The sequence below is a fragment of the Pristiophorus japonicus genome, chromosome 4 (genome assembly GCF_044704955.1).
Source record: "Pristiophorus japonicus isolate sPriJap1 chromosome 4, sPriJap1.hap1, whole genome shotgun sequence".
In the NCBI taxonomy this organism is placed as follows: Eukaryota; Metazoa; Chordata; class Chondrichthyes; family Pristiophoridae; genus Pristiophorus; species Pristiophorus japonicus.
This window is the reverse complement of record NC_091980.1, coordinates 178,580,048-178,599,971: the sequence shown is the minus strand read 5'-3', so window position 1 is coordinate 178,599,971 and position 19,924 is coordinate 178,580,048. Positions and strand designations below refer to the sequence as shown.

Here is a 19,924-nt window from a genome sequence, read left to right as displayed (position 1 = left end):
TTATTAAATATAGGTGTTGCGTTAGCTATCCGCCAGTTCTCTGGCACTACACCTTTTCTAACGAATTATTAAATATGTGTAGTAATCCCTCTGTTATCTCTTCCCTAGATTCTGTTAAAATGCGTGGAGGCAATCCATCCAGACCAGGGGATTTATCCTCTTTGAGTTTGATTCGTTTATTTAATATATCCCCTCCTTTTATTTTAAATTTACTTATCTCTTTATTAATCTAATCATCCAATGTCATGTCCACCTGTTCTATCTCCCTGATAAATACTGAAGCAAAATAATGATTTAATATTTCTGCCATCTCTCTATCATTATCTGTCTATCCCTTAATGGCCCTATTCCTATCTGAACCTTCCTTTTGTATTGATGTGCCTGTAAAATATTTTACTACAGGTATTTTGTCTTTTGTTCCTTGATAATTTAATTTCATAGTTCCTCTTTGCCTTCCTAATTTTTTTTGACGTCTCTATTAATCTTTTCATATCCTCCCTTATTATGCACTCCCCTGCTGTCTATGTACTTAATGTATGCCTCTTTCCATACCCTCAATTGTTCCCTTATGGCTTTATTCATACATGGAATCTCATTAGTGTTTAGTTTGTTCTTTCCTTTTCATGGAATATATTGTTCCTGCACTCTGTTGAACACTGTTTAGAATGTTTCCATTGCTGCTCTACATCGCTTTTTGCCAATAATGTTGCCCATTTTATTTTCCCAAGTTCTATTCTCAGCCCCTCAAAATCAGATTTTCTCCAATCTATTACCCTGGTTTTCATCATACTTATGTCCTTCTCAATTATCATCTTAAAGGGTATTATATTATGGTCACTGTTGCCTAGATGTTCCCCTACTTTTACTTCTCTTATCTGCTCTGGTTCATTCCCCATTACTCTGTCCAATTAATATCAGGGTAGTTGAAATCCCCCATGATTATTATTCTATGTTTTTTACTCATTTCCCTAATTTGTCTGCATATTTCTTCCTCCATCTCCCTTCCATTATTAGGTGGTCTGTAGTCTATATCTATTAGTGTGATTGATCCTTTATTATCTTTTATCTCTATCCATATGGAGTGGTGTGTCTGCTCCCTTCCACCCTTCATAAAAAAGAGTGATAAAGAGTCTTTCAATTTATATATTGGAGAAGAATAAAATCAAGAATAAAAAAAGTATGGATTGTAATGGGTGGTATGATTATATGATGGTAGTGTTATAAAGGTTAGGTTCGAGCTGTGTAAGGAGTAATCTGGCCTGTGTTTACAATGTGTATGTAGCAGGATTGTGGGTGTATAAAGTGGAGAGGTTATAGAGATTGCCAGGGGTCTTTATCGTGGTGGAGTTAATAGAGCTTGAGTCTAGGATGTGAAAACAGCAGAGTGTATGCTTCGGTTTATATTGTTTAAGATGGAATAGTTTTATAGATTGGGTTACCATGTATAAGATGGCAGAGTTCCATATGTTGGGGTTACCATGTGTAAGATGAAGAGTTCTATAGGTTGGGGTTACCCTGTGTAGAATAGCAAAGTTCTTTAGGTTGGGGTTACAGTATGTAAGATGCCAACATTTTTATTTTAATTATTCATTCACGGATATGGGTGTCGCTGGCAAGGCCAGCATTTATTGCCCATCCCTAATTGCCCTTGAGAAGGTGGTGGTGAGCTGTCTTCTTGAAACGCTGCAGTCCGTGTGGTGAAGATACTCCCACAATGCTGATAGGTAGGGAGTTGATGGATTTTGACCCAGTGACGATGAAGGAAGGGTGATATATTTCCAATTCAGAATGGTGTGTGACTTGGTGGGGAACTTCAAGGTGGTGGTGTTCCCATGCGCCTGCTGCCCTTGTCCTTTTAGTTGGTAGAGGTCACGGGTTTGGGAGGTGCTGTTGAAGAAGCCTTGGCGAGTTGCTGCAGTGCATCTTGTAGATGGTACACACTGTAGCCACGGTGCTCCAGTGGTGGAGTGAATGTTTAAGGTGGTGGATGGGATGCCAATCGAGCGGGCTGTTTTGTCCTGGATGGTGTCAAGCTTCTTGAGTGTTGTTGGAGCTGCACTCATCCAGGAAAATGGAGAATATTCCATCACACTCCTTACTTGTACCTTGTAGATGGTGGAAAGGCTTTGGGAAGTCAGGAGGTGAGTCACTTGCCACAGAATATCTAACCATGACCTGCTCTTGTAGCCACAGTACTTATGTGGCTGGTCCAGTTAAGTTTCTGGTCAATGGTGACACCCCCAGGATGTTCATGGTGGGGATTCAATTATGGTAATGTCATTGAATGTTAAAAGGAGGTGGTTAGATTGTCTCTTTTTGGAGATGGTCAATGCTTGGCACTTGTGTAGCGCAAATTCTGGGCGAGTTCTGTAGTGGGGTTACTGTGAGTAAAATGGCAGAGTTCTATAAGTTAGGTTGCCATGTATTAAATGGCAGAGATCCTTAGGTTGGGATTACAGTATGTAAGTGGCAGGATTGAGTAAAGGGTGTAATGGAGTCAGGACTAGCTGTGATGACAAGTTAGTTGCTATGTATATACAGTATTGGATCTCCCCGGGCACACACATGGAAAAAAGTGACCCATGCAAATCCATTCAGCACATTGCAGTGTTACTGGCAAGCAAACCAGAGATCAAATGGGGAACACAGGGTTTCAATCAGCACATGTTGTATTGACGCCAGTTCTGCTGTACCCATAAGGCATAAGGAATGCAAATGAGCTCTTTGAGCCAAGTGGTTCCTTCTTTGCAACAGAAGAGTCCTGTAGAAAGATCCAATGGAAAGAGCTGACCCTTGTCACAAAGCCTGTCCGTAACCTGGTAACTATCCTCTCATCATTGGACACCGGCTATTTGACACATAGGAACATAGAAAATAGGTGCAGGAGTAGGCCATTCGGCCCATCGAGCCTGCACCACCATTCAATAAGATCATGGCTGATCATTCACCTCAGTACCCCATTCCTGTTTTCTCTCCATACCCCTTGATCCCTTTAGCCGTAAGGGCCATATCTAACTACCTCTTGAATATATCCAATGAACTGCCATCAACAACTTCCTGCGGGAGGGAATTCCACAGGTTAACAACTCTCTGAGTGAAGAAGTTTCTCCTCATCTCAGTCCTAAATGGCTTACCCCTTATCCTTAGACTGTGTCCTCTAGTTCTGGACTTCCCCAACATCGGGAACATTCTTCCTGCATCTAACCTGTCCAGTCCCGTCAGAATTTTATATGTTTCTATGAGATCTCCTCTCATCCTTCTAAACTCCAGTGAATACAGGCCCAGTCGATCCAGTCTCTCCTCATATGTCAGTCCTGCCATCCCGGAAATCAGTCTGGTGAACCTTCGCTGCACTCCCTCAATAGCAAGAATGTTCTTCCTCAGATTAGGAGACCAAAACTGAACACAATATTCCAGGTGAGGCCTCACCAAGGCCCTGTACAACTGCAGTAAGACCTCCCTGCTCCTATACTCAAATCCCCTAGCTATGAAGGCCAACATACAATTTGCCTTCTACACCGCTTGCTGTACCTGCATGCCAACTTTCAATGACTAATGTACCATGACACCCAGGTCTCGTTGCACCTCCCCTTTTCCTAATCTGCCGCCATTCAGATAATATTCTGCCTTTGTGTTTTTGCCCCCAAAGTGGATAACCTCACATTTATCCACATTATACTGCATCTGCCATGCATTTGCCCACTCACCTAACCTGTCCAAGTCACCCTGCAGCCTCTTAGCATGCTCCTCATAGCTCCCACTGCCTCCCAGCTTAGTGTCATCTGCAAACTTGGAGATATTACACTCAATTCCTTCATCTAAATCATTAACGTATATTGTAAAGAGCTGGGGTCCCAGCACTGAGCCCTGCGGCACCCCCACTAGTCACTGCCTGCCATTCTGAAAAGGACCCGTTTATCCCGACTCTGCTTCCTGTCTGCCAACAAGTTCTCTATCCACGTCAGTACATTACCCCCAATACCATGTGCTTTAATTTTGCACACCAATCTCTTGTGTGGGACCTTGTCAACAGCCTTTTGAAAGTCCAAATACACCACATCCACTGGTTCTCCCTTGTCCACTCTACTAGTTACATCCTCAAAAAATTCCAGAAGATTTGTCAAGCATGATTTCCTTTTCATAAATCCATGCTGACTTGGACCGATCTTGTCACTGCTTTCCAAATGCGCTGCTATTTGATCTTTAATAATTGATTCCAACATTTTCCCCACTACTGATGTCAGGCTAACCGGTCTATAATTACCCGTTTTCTCTCTCCCTCCTTTTTTAAAAAGTGGTGTTACATTAGCTACCCTCCAGTCCATAGGAACTGATCCAGAGTCGATAGACTGTTGGAAAATGATCACCAATGCATCCACTATTTCTAGGGTCACTTCCTTAAGTACTCTGGGATGCAGACTATCAGGCCTCGGGGATTTATCAGCCTTTAATCCCATCAATTTCCCTAACACAATTTCCCGCCTAATAAGGATTTCCTTCAGTTCCTCCTTTTCACTAGACCCTCAATCCCCTCGTGTTTCCGGAAGGTTATTTGTGTTTTCCTTCGTGAAGACAGAACCAAAGTATTTGTTCAACAGGTCTGGCAATTCTTTGTTCCCCATTTTAAATTCACCTGAATCTGACTGCAAGAGACCTACGTTTGTCTTCACTAATCTTTTTCTCTTCACATATCTATCGAAGCTTTTGCAGTCAGTTTTTATGTTCCTGGGGAACATGATGTAAGAACAAAGGAGGACATAAAAGATCCTATGGCACTTTTTCAAATAAGAACAGAGGATTGCTCCCCGGTGTCCTGGCCAATATTTATCCCTCAACCAACATCAGTAAAACAGATTATCACATTGCTGTTTGTGGGACCTTGCTGTGTGCAAATTAGCTGTATCCTACATTACAACAATGACTACACTTCTAAAGTGCTTCATTGGCTGTGAAGCATTTTGGGATGTCCCAAGGATGTGAAAGGCAGTATATAAATGCAAATTCTTTTTCTCATCTTCTAAAACTGCCCTAAAATAGCAGAGCCGTTGCGGGGTCATGACCTCTGCCACTCATTTTGAGGTCGACCAATGCAGTTCTGGCGCATCGCCTCCATTTCCTCCCTAGGAACCTCTGTCTTCGGCCTCCAGGTTTGGCCTGCCATTCGTCCGTTCCCAACTCAATTCCATTCCTCCCAAGTCAAACCAAACATCAGTCCACAACTGGGAAGCACTGAGACCCTCGCGTAACTTAACCTTATGCACTGAGCAAACGTGATAGAACAGGTCACAGGGGTTAACAGTTAACCCGTTTACAGTGGGCATCTTGCACTATTTTTAGCATGACCCAGTGGGGGAGGGGGGTGGCGGATGTAGAACTTTCATCAGACTTTGGGACGTCTTGAGGCTGTGCAATGCGTTGTATTAATACAAGTCTTTCAGAAGCAAGACTACCAATTGCTGCCTTCTGATTTTTTTCCCCTTTCTCACCCCCCACAGTCCCCATTACCTCAGAAGAGCGTCCTTGGATTTGTAAAATACCAGATAGCTCGCTCAGATAGTGAACACCACGCAGCTGTAGATGTCACAGAGGGAGGGCATAGCTGGCAATGGGACACAATCCCATACCGTCTGAGGGAACCACACTGAACCCCTCTCCCCCCCCCATCTCCAACAGTGAAGCTGTGTCTCACCCTTCCAAATAAAACATTTAATTGAAGTCGTTCCCTTTTCGAGAATGAGTGGTAGCCTCCTGCTCTTTAAGAGGTAGTAATTCTCTCAAATATACTTAAACAGGCCTTGACTGAACAAGCATGAGCCCTCAGATACCAATTAGTTTATATTTAATGAGCTGGGGGGGAGGGCCGTGATTCTCTGGGACACCTGCTCCCAGCTGCCTCCAGTCTTAATACATTCCTCCGAGGGCTCATCATCGCTCCCAAACGCTTTACAAATCATTCAATTTGTAATGGCCAGGATTTTGGAAGCTTATCTGAAATGATGTTCTCTCATGCCAGGGCCAGTTTGAAAACAAGATGTGGGTGTTTAAAGAAGTAAAAAGAAACGTAGTGATGGGGGACAGTATAGTTAGGGGGAATAGATAAGGTTCTCTGCAGCCGAGAGAGTGAGTCCCAAAGGCTGTGTTTCCTGCCCGGTGCCAGGGTTAAGGACATCTCCTCTGGGCTGGGGAGGAACTAAAGTAAATGTTGGTCCATTAGAGGATGAGACTGGGGAATTAATAACGGGGAACAGGGAAATGGCAGACTTTGAACAAATATTTTGTATTGGCCTTCACAGTAGAAGACACAAAAAAGTTGATAATCAAGGGGCTATAGGGAGGGATGAACTTAATACAATCACTATCACTAAAGAAGTAGTACTCGGTAAAATAATGGGACTAAAGGCGGACAAGTACCCTGGACCTGATGGCTTGCATCCTAGGATCCTAAAAGAAGTAGCTGCAGAGATGGTGGATGCATTGGTTGTAACCTACCAAAATTCCCTGGATTCTGGGGAGGTCCCAGCCGATTGGAAAACTGCAAATGTAATACCCCTATTTAAAAAAGGAGGCAGCAGAAAGCAGGAAACTATCGACCGGTTAGCCTAACATCTGTTGTTGGGAAAGTGCTGGAGTCCATTATTAAGGAAGCCGTAGCAGGACATTTGGAAAAGCATGATTCAATCAAACAGAGTCAGCATGGACTTATGAAAGGGAAATCATGTTTGACAAATTTGCTGGAGTTCTTCGAGCATGTAACGAGCAGGGTGGATAAGGGGGGGCCAATGGATGTGGTGTATTTAGATTTCCAGAAGGCATTAGTCATGTATGTACATGCTGTTTGTAGCCACCAGATGGTGTCATTGTTGGAGGCCACTGAGCAGCACGCACATGGTGCTGCTCTGGTATAAAAGGCCATTTATTTTGTGAGTTAGGCACTTTGGGCCGTAATAAAGCAGAACAAGGTTGTACTTTGTTCAGTTAAACTGTACTCAGTTTGTACCTTTATGGCATAATTAACAGCATTCAATAAGGTACCATATAAAAGGTTACTGCACAAGATAAAAGTTCACGGGGTTGGGGCTAATATATTAGCATGGATTCAGGATTGGCTAACTAACAGAAAACAGAGAGTCGGGATAAATGGGTCATTTTCCGGTTGGCAAACAGAACTAGTGGGGTGCCGCAAGGATCGGTGCTGGGGCCTCAATCTATATTAATGACTTGGATGAAGGGACCAAGTGTATTGTAGCCAAGTTTGCTGATGATACAAAGATGGATGGGAAAGCAAATTGTGAGGAGGACACAACAAATCTGCAAAGGGATATAAACAGGCTAAGCAAGTGGGCAAAAATTTGGCAGATGGAGTATAATGTAGGAAAATGTGAGATTATCCACTTTGGCAGAAAAAATAGAAAAGCAGATTATAATTTAAATGGAGAAAAATTGCAAAGTGCTTCAGTACATAGTGACCTGGGGGTCCTTGTGCATGAAACACAAAAAGTTAACATGCAGGTACAGCAAGTAATCAGGAAGGCAAATGGAATGTTGGCTTTATTGCAAGGGGAATAGAGTATAAAAGCAGAGAAGTCCTGTTACAACTGTACAGGATATTGGTGAGGCCACACCTGGAGTACTACGTACAGTTTTGGTCTCCATATTTAAGAAAGGACATACTTGCATTGGAGGCTGTTCAGAGAAGGTTCACTAGGTTGATTCCGGAGATGAGGGGGTTGACTTATAAGGATAGGTTGAGTAGGTTGGGCCTGTACTCATTGGAGTTCAGAAGATTGAGAGGTGATCTTATCGAAACATATAAGATGCAGGGCTCAATTTTCCCCAGTGATTGGCGCCGTTCTTTTTGAGCAGTCTGCTTTTTCTGGCCTATCTTAAAAATCCACACCCAATCAATTTGCACGAGCGTAACTCATTTAGTTATATTTTTTTTAGGTAAGTTTTTGTTTCCTCAAAAGGGGGCGTAACCAGCCACCTACGCCAATTCTGGCCATTTAGGGATCTTTGGCCAGCTAATAGTTGCTCCATTTCTGCTTAGGCCAACGTATGTGGCCTCTCGAGAAAACCCTTGTGGAGAGTTAAAGAAATCAGCGCAGTTAAGTAAATCGGAGGCCATTCGGCCTGGGCTAGGGGCGGGAAGTGGAGCGGACCTGGACCGGCAATCACTCGGGACCGGAGAGGCTCGGCGGGGGAGGGAGCAAACTGACCGGCACTCACTCGTGGCCACAGCAGACCGGTGTCGGCACTCACTCGGGGCCACAGCGGACCGGTATCGGCACTCACTCGGGGCCACAGCGGACCGGTGTCGGCACTCACTCGTGGCCACAGCGGACCGGTGTCGGCACTCACTCGGGGCCACAGCGGACCGGTATCGGCACTCACTCGTGGCCACAGCGGACCGGTGTCGGCACTCACTCGGGGCCACAGCAGACCAGTGTCGGCACTCACTCGGGGCCACAGCGGACCGGTGTCGGCACTCACTCGGGGCCACAGCGGACCGGTGTCGGCACTCACTCGGGGCCACAGCGGACCGGTGTCGGCACTCACTCGGGGCCACAGCGGACCGGTGTCGGCACTCACTCGTGGCCACAGCGGACCGGTGTCGGCACTCACTCGGGGCCACAGCGGACCGGTGTCGGCACTCACTCGGGGCCACAGCGGACCGGTGTCGGCACTCACTCGGGGCCACAGCGGACCGGTGTCGGCACTCACTCGGGGCCACAGCGGACCGGTGTCGGCACTCACTCGGGGTCACAGCGGACCGGTGTCGGCACTCACTCGGGGCCACAGCGGACCGGTGTCGGCACTCACTCGGGGCCACAGCGGACCGGTGTCGGCACTCACTCGGGGACACAGCGGACCGGTGTCGGCACTCACTCGGGGCCACAGCGGACCGGTGTCGGCACTCACTCGGGGCCACAGCGGACCGGTGTCGGCACTCACTCGTGGCCACAGCGGACCGGTGTCGGCACTCACTCGGGGCCACAGCGGACCGGTGTCGGCACTCACTCGGGGCCACAGCGGACCGGTGTCGGCACTCACTCGGGGCCACAGCGGACCGGTGTCGGCACTCACTCGGGGCCACAGCGGACCGGTGTCGGCACTCACTCGGGGCCACAGCGGACCGGTGTCGGCACTCACTCGGGGCCACAGCGGACCGGTGTCGGCACTCACTCGGGGCCACAGCGGACCGGTGTCGGCACTCACTCGGGGCCACAGCGGACCGGTGTCGGCACTCACTCGGGGCCACAGCGGACCGGTGTCGGCACTCACTCGGGGTCACAGCGGACCGGTGTCGGCACTCACTCGGGGCCACAGCGGACCGGTGTCGGCACTCACTCGGGGCCACAGCGGACCGGTGTCGGCACTCACTCGGGGCCACAGCCAACTCGGAGCTGCACTGCGCATGCGCATCCATTTCAGCGATGTCAAAAACGTACGTTTTTTTCCCCCGCGCATGCGCAGAAGGCCCGGCTGCGTTTTTCGGCGCAGACAGCAGGCTCCACCTCCCGAGGCGACTGGCCACGCTGCGTGGCTCCGGACTGCAGTATAAAGATCGGGGAAAGTCTGGACATGTTTTTCTGGCGCATTTCTGGACCTAAAAACCCGGCGTAACTCTGGCAATACGCCAAAAACGGGCTTGGGCAAAATTGGACCCAAAGAGAGAACTCGACAAGTTGGATGCAGAGAAGATATTTCCACTCAGGGGAAACTAAAACTAGGGGGCATAGTCTCAGAATAAGGGGCCGCACATTTAAAACTGAGATGAGGAGGAATTTCTTCTCTCAGAAGGTTGTAAATCTGTGGAATTCTCTGCCCCAGAGAGCTGTGGAGGCTGGGTCATTAAATAAATTTAAGGCGGAGATAGACAAATTTTTGAGCGATAAGGGAATAAAGGGTTATGGAGAGCGGGCAGGGAAGTGGAGCTGAGTCCATGATCAGATCAGCCATGATCTCATTAAATGGCGGAGCAGGCTCGTGGTCTTAAATGGCCTTCTCCTGCTCCTATTTCTTGTGTTCTTGTGTAGACATCCAGTGATCTGGTCGCCCAGTTACCACAGATGAGCAGGACAATGATTTCTTGACGACTCTGATTAATTTACTGATTTTGCTCAAATAAAGGCAAATGTTTATTTGAGATCAAAGGGAGAACAAAATCAAAGAGACGGTGATCAGTGGTGGATTTGATACAGTGAAGTGCATGTTGCATGTAGGATAACACACAGGCTGTTGTGTGTTGTACATGGGATAACACATAGACAAGAAATGCAGTGTACAGGATGCGAGGTCTGAACCAAGTAATGCAAACAGTGGTACACAGATACAAGTGTATTACGATTGAAAGGATATGCACAGAAAGCAAACAGGCTGGAACGTGTTGCACATGTAATGCATGTGAGAGAAACTCAGTATCTTTGAATAAACAGTGACTCTGTACAGTTACAAGGTGAGTTGTCCTTACCCCGAATAAACAGTAACTGTACAGTTAAACAGCAAGTAACACTTACCCAGTTCAATAAACAGAAAATCTATACAATATACAGGCCTGGATTTTGCATTAAGAATAACATTAGACTATCAGCACTCACCGTTATTATAGAGTAAATCAGACAACGTCCGTACACGCGCAGTTAAACACGGAAATCAGGCAGCTGCTGTCCAAGTTGCCCTGCTCCTCCACAAGCTTTGCTCGAATAGTAGCTCATCGATAGACTCGACATTGAAATACATGGGGGCTTGAAGTTGCGGTCATCATCATAGGCGGTCCCTCGAACAAGGATGACTTGCTTCCACACCAAAAGAGTTGAGTCCAAGGATGTTTCAGTGAAGGATCTGGTGTTCCAGTCCTGAACTCCTGCAATTGAGGGGATGGAAGATGCCTATGCGTGGATTTTTTTTAACGTGTTGTGACCGTTGCACATCAGCCACCACACGGGCTTGACAGAGCTAGGCCTTTATCCAGTGGCAAAGGTAAACCAGGATGACTGGAGGCCTGCTCTCCTGCACAGACCTAGTGCCGCACACATATCACAGTGTGGGCTGGCCCATGAAGTTGCGGTACTTACCCATTGGATACCCACTAAACATGCCGGAAAAAATTAGGACTGGTGCATTCAGGTGTGAGTGAATTTTAACAGTGTCATAAGTCTTAGTTACTGCCAAAAAACCTCTCTGGGCTTGAAAATTTAATTTTAAAAGTGTGGAGTCTCATTCCTTCAGAATTTAATTAATGTTGGAGATTTTAAAAAAATGATAAATTAAAACTAAAATTATTTACTTTTTCTTTCTGTTGATTTTATCTCCCTCTCTTAATCGCATCTTTCTTTCCCTCTATTTCAATTTCAGTTAATGAATTTACATTGAATTAAATATTCAAATTTATACTACCTGGTTTAGACTCGGCGGGGGTCATTTTAAAACGGGTGGGTTAGGGTCGGGTGAGATGTAAAATGTTTAAAATCTCAAACCTGGCCCCAACCCTGGGTTTAACAGAAGTGGAACAGGGGGCGGACAGCCAATCACTCCCAGGAAACAGGTTGGCCATGAGGCTGGGAGCCTCACATTTAATGTGTCTTGCAGGTTTAACCCTGGCCAGCTGGATTTCCCAGGCCTCAGGAAACCCGGCAGCTCAAGGAAGACGTGGACAGTTTTGGGGAGAAGGTAAGTGCCCTTACAGCACTGCTTGTGGGCCAGGAGGAGCAGGAGTGTTTCCTCACAGTCCACTAATATTACCTGTGTCCCTGCCATCAGACACCTCCCCCCCTACCCCCAATCAGGGATCGGACAGCCCCATCCAAAGAACCCCTGGGATCAGGGATAGGACTCCCCCAGGGATCAAGATCGCATCCTTCACCACCCCACCCCGGGTCGGTGAATGGACCCCCCCTTCCCTCCCCACCGCTGTTGGGTTCCGAAAATCCCCCACCGCCGGAGTTGGGGATAGGACCCATCCCCTGCTGGGGTTGGGGATCAGGCAAAACCTCAGACTCGCACTAACTCAGCTGCAAGCTCCCTACTGCGGCCTCCTCCAGAGTTTTCCATGCCTGACAGGAAGCCAAGACTGTCAATCAGGCTGACTTCTGATTGGGGATCCTGTTGAGAAAAAAAGACTCATGCTGTCTCCACAGCATGCCGGGAAACTCGGACCTCCAGGGTTCCGGACAAAAACTCCTTCCCTCAACTTACGGATCCTGGCCAGTCAATATCGAGGCCAGCGTGTCTCAGTGAGGATTCTTCAATCTGATTGGTTGAAGAGATGCACTGTTGCTTGCGCTGTTCACACACGCCACAGATTGTCTGTAGAGGGCGCCGCGCTGTATAACACTCCCGATGACAGCAAGTTGCCGCTCAAAAGCCCATGGATAGTCTGTGGGCAGTTGTAAGCGTAATGAATGGTGAGCGCCATTCCTTCGCCGCTGACCTCAAAATCTGGGCCAATATTTGAGGAATAAACAGGAACGCCCAAGAATGATATAAACATGGCTCTCACACTGATTGTGGACCTCACGCACAGTATTGAAACACTGGAATTTCACCCACAGCAGGGTGATGAGTGTCTGTGCAGTCACAGGTCTGCTCTCCCTGGATAATCCCACTCCTGGTTTTAACATACTCTGAGGAGTTGCGAATGGCACTGAACACTGTGCGATCATCAGCAAACATCCCCACTTCTGGTCTTATGACGGAGGGAAGGTCATTGATGAAGCAGCTGAAGATGGTTGGGACTAGGACACTGTCCTAAGGAACTCCTGCAGCGATGTCCTGGGGCTGTGATGATTGACCTCCAACAACCACAACCATCTTCCTTTGTGCTAGGTTTGACTCCAGCCAGTGGAGAGTTTTCCCCCTGATTCCCACCGACTTTAGTTTTACTAGGGCTCCTTGATGCCACACTCGGTCAAATGCTGCCTTGATGTTAAGTGAAGTCACTCTCACCTACCTTCTGGATTTCACCTCTTTTGTCCATGTTTGGACCAAAGCTGTAATGAGATCTGGAGCTGAGTGGTCCTGGTGGAACCCAAACTGAGCATCGGTGACCATGTTATTGATGAGTAAGTGCCGCTTGATAGCACTGTCGCCGAAAGCTTCATCTCTTTGCTGATGATTGAGTGTAGACTGATGGGGTGATAATTGGCTAGATTGGAATTGTCCTGATTTTTGTGGACAAGGCATACCTGGGCAATTTTCCACATTGTCAGGTAAATGCCAGTGTTGTAGCTATACTGAAACAGCTTGGCTAGAGGCATGGCTAGTTCTGGAGCACAGGTGTTCAGCATGACAGCCGGGATGTTGCTAGGGCCCATAGCCTTTGCTTATCCAGTGCGCTCAGCCGTTTCCTAATATCACATGGAGTGAATTGAATTGGCTGAAGACTGGCTTCTATGATGGTGGGGACCTCAGGAGGAAGCCAAAATGGATCGTCCACTAGGCACTCCTGGCTGATGATGATTGCAACGCTTCAGCCTTGTCTTTTGCACTTGCATGGATGGGGATCATTGAGGATGGGGATATTCATGGAGCCTCCTCCTCCCATTAGTTGTTTGATTGTCCACCAACATTCATGACTGGATATGACAGGATTGCAGAGCTTTGATTTGATCCGTTAGTTGTGGAATCGCTTAGCTCTGTCTATGACATGCTGCTTCCGTTGCTTAGCATGCATGTAGTCCTGTGTTGCATATTCCCCAGGTTCGTACCTCATTTTTAGGCACACCTGGTTCTGCTCCTGGCATGCTCTTCTACATTTCTCATTGATCCAGAGTTGGTCCCCTCACTTGATGGTAATGTCAGAGTGAGGGATATGCCGGGCCATGAAGTTATAGATTGTGATGGAATACAATTCTGCTGCTGCTGATGGCCCAAAGCGCCTCATGGATGCCCAATTTTGAGCTGTTAGATCTGTTCTGAACCTATCCCATTTAGCACAGTGTTAGTGCCACACAACGGAGGGTGCCCTTAGTGTGAAGACAGGACTTTGTCTCCACAATGACTGTACGTCGGTTGCTGCTACCAATGCTGTCATGGACAGATGCATTTGCAACAGGTGAGGACGAGATCAAGTAGGTTTTTCCCTCGTGTTGGTTCTCCCACTACCTGCCATAGGGCCAGTCTGGTAGCTATGTCCTTCAGGACTCTGCCAATTTGATCAGTAGTGGTGCTACCGAGCCATTCTTGGTGATAGATATTGAAGTCCCCCACCCAGAGTACATTATGTGCCTTTACTACCCTCACTGCTTCTTCCAAGTGGTGTTCAACATGGAGGAGAACTGATTCATCAGCTGAGGAAGGGTAGTAGGTGGTAATCAGCAGGAAGGTTCCTTGCCCATGCTTGACCTGAAGCCATGAGACTTCATGGGGTCTGGAGTCAATGCTGAGAACTCCCAGGCCCCTCCCGACTGTATATCACTGTGCCGCCAGCCCTGGTGTGTCTATGCTGCCAGTGGGACAAGACGTACCCAGGGATGGTGATGGAGGAGTCTGGGACATTGGCTGAAAGGTATGATTCTGTGAGTGTGACTATATCAGACTGTTGCTTGACCAGTCTGTGGGACAGCTCTCCCAAATTTGGCACAAGTCCCCAGATGCTAGTGAGGAGGACTTTGCAGGGACGACTGGCCTGGGTGTGCCTTTGTCGTGTCTGTAGTCGATGCCAGGTGGCCTGTCCGGTTTTATTCTTCTTATTGTTTGTTGTAGCCATTTATTACAACTGAGTGGCTTGCTAGGCCATTTCAGAGGGCAGTTAAGGGTCACCCACATTGCTGTGGGTCTGGTGTTGCATATGGGCCAGACCGGGTAAGGAAGGCAGAATTCCTTTCCTAAAGGACACTAGTGAGCCAGATGTGTTTTTACGACAATCCAGTAGTTTCACGGTCACCATTACTGATACTAGCTTTTTATTCCAGATTTATTTAATTCACTGAATTTAAATTCCCCAGCTGCCATGGTGGGATTTGAACTCATGTTCCTGGATCGTTAGTCCAGGCCGCTGGATTACTAGTCTAGTAACATTACTACTATGCTACCATTCCCTATTGGCCAGGATACCAGGGAAAACTCCCCTGCTCTTCAAAATAGGTTCCTGGAATCATCTGAGGGGGCAGACGGGGCCTCGCTTTAACATCTCATCCGAAAGCCAGAAGCTGTGAACACGGGGGATTGCCGGTTATCTGGACGTTGTAACCACCCTTTTAATCTTCGACTGTTCTCCTCCGCAGGAGTGGAGCGAGAAGCTTGCTCGACTGGCACAGCTGAGGGCAGGCAGTTGCCAAAGAAATCAGCAGGACCAGCGGGCTCAGAGGGCAGAGGAGAAGGAGGAGGAGGAGATCGGCTGGAATGATCACTCCTCGCCAGATGGGCGGGTGTCTGTCTCTGACGTCGTTGACCTGTGGTTCAGGGAGGCTCAGAACTATCACTACCACACGGGCCACTGCAAGTACAACACCTCCTGCCAGCATTACACCCAGGTTTGTGCCCATAAACCGCCTTCATTTACAGAGCAACACAAGGTCTACCTGCTGGACAATCACCATGTGATTTACTGTCTATCTTGTATCAATGTTTGAAATCGCTGCTCTTTGTCACACTGATTGGTACATGTGATGTTGCCTAACCTGTTTTGTGCTGTCTGTTCTCTTATATATGTCCTGTCCTGTCCTGTACCCTTCACTGTGTCTTGCCCTGACCTATATTATGACCTCTGCTATTCCCTCCCCTCTGTCTTGGCCAATATTTATCCCTCAACCAACATAACAAAAACAGATAATCTGGTCATTATCACATTGCTGTTTGTGGGAGCTTGCTGTGCGCAAATTGGCTGCCGTGTTTCCCATATTACAACAGTGACTACACTCCAAAAGTACTTCATTGGCTGTAAAACGCTTTGAGATGTCCAGTGGTCGTGGAAGGCACTATATAAATGCAGGCATTTTTCTTTCTGTGCTATTCTCTTCCCTGTGTCCTACCCTGTGTTCTGCCCTTTGCCCTGTGCCCTACCCTGTATCCTGCTCTTTGCTACGCTCTCTGCTCTGCCCTGTATCTGACCCTGTGTCCTGCCTCTGAGGGTCATGCAGTCCCAGTTACAGCTGTCTTTCTAGGGTCCAGCAGGTGAGAGAACAGCGAAAGAATGAGGTGGAGAGAACCTTAATGTCCTTGTGTTTATTCTACAGCTTGTCTGGGCTACCTCGAGCAAGGTCGGATGTGGGAAACACTCTTGTTTTCAGAACGGAGAACGGACAGAGATTGTTATCTGTGCCTATTCCCCAGGGTAAGACTCTGTTCATGATAGGGTGGCCATCTCTCGTTGCACATATTCTTGGAGGTGTCATCACATGACCTCCTTCTTCAAACGGCCCCACCCCCCACCCCACACCTGCCATTGGTCACCCGACACGTCTGTCCCCACGTCGCCTGCCCTCCCACAGCCAATTACCTGACTGGATGATTCTTAATTGTCAGTCAAACAGCTTTTTTTCCCATCTCCCAATATTTTTATATCTAATAAACAAAAGTGCACAAAGAATTTTTTTTTTAAAACACTTTTTATTGCCTCAGTTATTTTTCTCCCACGTTTTGCTTGCAGCACTGTCCGGGAAATTAATCTTTAATTCCCGGAGACTCTGTGGCAATCTCGGAGGGATGGAAACCCGAGTTAATGAGTGCAGTAAAACCCTTCCCTATGACTGTAACCCACAGCCTGCCTCCAGTTTGTTTCTCCTCCTTTTTGCTGGGTATGCAGTTTTGCCCGCCCTCTAAAGTGTTTGTTTTTAATGCGAGGAGATGTCGAAGGTGTCCGCCGTGGCTCAATGGCGGCACTCTCGCCTCTGAGTCGGGTCGTGGGTTCAAGCCCATTCCAGAGACTTGGGCACAAAACCTGGAAAGGCTGTAATGGAGCCGCAGCATGAGTGGTGTGACCTGAGTTAGTGCAAGTGCAGCAATCCTGCCATTCTGTGCCAGGTCACGAGCCAATTGAATGAGCCACCAGATTTGGTAGGCAGATGTACCAGACCATAATTTCACAAAACTGGCTTCTGCAAAGCATATTGTATTCTGTTCATGCGTAACCTTGGTTGTTCAAGAGCACTAAACAGTCGCAGCTCACACCGGCTAGATTTGAGGATCTACATATCCAGGAGAACTACATTGGCTCAGTGGGATAGTTCACTGACCTTTCACCTCTAGTGATAGGGGGCCAGGTTGATCCCAGACTGATGGGATGAAGCTCTCCTCTCACCATCTTCCCTATGAATTGAGTCTGGGGCAGTATTAACCCAGTTTACAGGAGTAGGCCCAGTGCAGCCGGTGTTACCAACATGCAAAAAGGTCCATGTTAAGTCCTGACTCTAATGTACTGACTGACACGAGACACATGCTGAAGTCAAGGTCACTCAGGACCTGCACCTTTAATTCCAGCTCTCCAGTGCTGCACTTGCCTGCGACCTCTCTTTATATACCTCAGTGGGACAAGTATGGAGTGTCTCCTGCAAGTGCACCCCTGGTGGTAAGGTATGCTTATTGTTGCAGGTCATATCCAGTTACAGTCATGTATAGCATGTTAGGATACAGTTATATACAGTAATGTGAGATACATGACATCACCCTCCCCCAAGGTCTTATTGTCTTTATAGATTCAGTTTCTCAGGTGGTCTGCGCTCTCGCGTGGAGAGTCTTAGTTGTGGTTCAGTTGTTTGCCTTGGTGCCTGTTTTTCGTTCGGTGTGATTGCTGGTATCTCGCCTGGGCTGTCTGTTTCGTTCGGTGTGATTGCTGGTATCTCGCCTGGGCTGTTTGTTGAGACTGCCCTTTCCTCAGGTTGTTCCACCTGTCTGTCCACCAGGTGTGGTGTGAGTTCCACATTGTAGTCTGCCTCTGGTTCTTCAGTGTTATCAATGAATCTACTTTTTACTTGGTCTACATGCCTCCGGCAGGTTTGGCCATTGTCCATTTGTACAACCAGTAGCCTGTTTCCCTCTTTGTCTGTTACTGTCCCTGCAAGCCATTTGGGACCCCGGCCATAAGTTTAGCACAAACACTTTGTCCCCTATCTCATTCCACTTCCCCCTCGAATTTCGGTCATGGTACTCAGTTAGCTTTTGACGCTTAGCCAAAACAATTTCATGCATGTCTGGGAGGATTAACAGGAGCCTGGTCTTTAAGGTTCGTTTCATCAATAGTTGCGCGGGGGGAACCCCAGTCAACGAATGCGGACGAGATCTGTATGCCAGCAGCAGTCGTGACAGGCGGCTCTGCAGCGTGGGACCTTGGATTCTGAGCATGCCTTGTTTAATGATCTGCACCGCTCGCTCTGCCTGGCCATTGGAGGCCGGCTTGAAAGGTGCCGTCTTAACGTGATTTATACCGTGGTCAACTATAAAATCGTGAAATTCCGCGCTGGTGAAGCACGGACCATTATCACTGACAAATATGTCAGGAATGCCATGCGTTGCAAACATGGTTCTAAGGCTCTCCACAGTGGTGGAGGTGGTGCTCGAGTTTAAAATGGTGCTCTCGATCCATTTTGAAAATGCATCAACGACTACGAGGAACATTTTGCCCATGAATGGGCCCGCATAGTCTACATGCACCCGCGACCACGGTTTGGTGGGCCAGGGCCAGGGGCTTAGGGGGGCCTCCCTGGGGGCATTACTGAATTGGGCACAAATGGTGCACCGACGGACGCGGAGCTCCAAGTCCGCGTCAATGCCAGGCCACCAGACATGAGATCTGGCTATGTCCTTCATAAGGACGATCCCCGGGTGCTCGTGAAGGAGCTCCCGGACAAATGCCTCCCTGCCTCATAAGGGCATAACTACTCGGCTGCCTCACATCAGGCAGTCTGCCTGTAGTGAGAGTTGATGCATGCGCCTATGGAAAGGTTTGACCTCCTCGGGGCAGGCATCGCGAGCCTCTGCCCAGTCACCGGTTAAAACGCATCTTTTAACTCGAGATAATGTGGGTTCGCTGGTCGTCCAGGCTCTGATTTGGCGAGCCGTCATGGGCGAACCTGTGGATTCAAAGGCATTGATTGCCATGACCATCACACAGTCCTGTTCGTCGGACCCTTCTGTGGTCACCAGGAGTAGCCTGCTAAGCACGTCAGCACAGTTGTCTGTGCTTGGTCTGTGCCTTATCGTGTAGTCATAAGCCGCCAGCATGAGTGCCCACCGCTGAATGCGCGCCGAGGCGTTGGCGTTGATTACCTTGCACTCGGATAGTAGGGACGTGAGGGGTTTGTGGTCGGTTTCTAACGCAAACTTGGCCCTGAAAAGGTATTGGTGCATCTTTTTGACACCGTACACGCACGCGAGCGCCTCCTTCTCAACCATACCGTACCCACGCTCCGCCCCCAAAAGTGACCTGGAGACATAAGCAACGGGCTGCAATTTACCCGCATCATTGACGTGCTGTAAAACGCACCCGACCCCGTACGCTGATGCATCACATGTAAGGACTAACTTTTTACCTGGGTCAAAAAAGGCTAAAACACTCTTGGAACATAGAAGGTTGCGTGCCTTATTGAAGACGCGTTCTTGGGAGTCCCCCCAAAACCAATCGCACCCCTTTCTGAGTAGCACATGGAGAGGTTCCAGCAGCGTGCTCAAGTTCTGCATAAAATTCCCAAAGTAATTGAGTAGCCCGAGAAAGACGCGCAGTTCCGAGACATTCCGGGGCCTGGGTGCCAGGCAAATCGCTTCGGTTTTGGATTCGGTTGGGCGGATTCCATCAGCGGCAATCCTTCTGCCCAAAAATTCAACCTCAGGCGCGAGAAACAGACACTTGGATTTCTTAACTCTTAGGCCTACCCGATCCAATCGACTTAGTACTTCCTCAACATTGCGGAGATGACAGTCGGTGTCCCTGCCCATGATGAGTATGTCATCTTGAAACACAACCGTCCCCAGGATGGACTTGAGCAGACTT

The 19,924-nt window shown here is 48.0% G+C and overlaps 1 protein-coding gene across 2 annotated transcripts in view; it reads left to right on the top strand.

The window, feature by feature from the left end:
- The window catches only part of LOC139263179 (C-type lectin domain family 18 member A-like), a 185,193-nt gene that overhangs the window by 23,570 nt on the left and 141,699 nt on the right, over window positions 1-19,924 (top strand). For both annotated transcript variants that reach the window (XM_070878855.1, XM_070878854.1), the window contains exons 3-4: window positions 15,225-15,473; window positions 16,176-16,273. In XM_070878855.1, coding sequence (XP_070734956.1) covers window positions 15,225-15,473; window positions 16,176-16,273 — 347 coding nt within the window. The remainder of the gene's footprint in view (window positions 1-15,224; window positions 15,474-16,175; window positions 16,274-19,924) is intronic.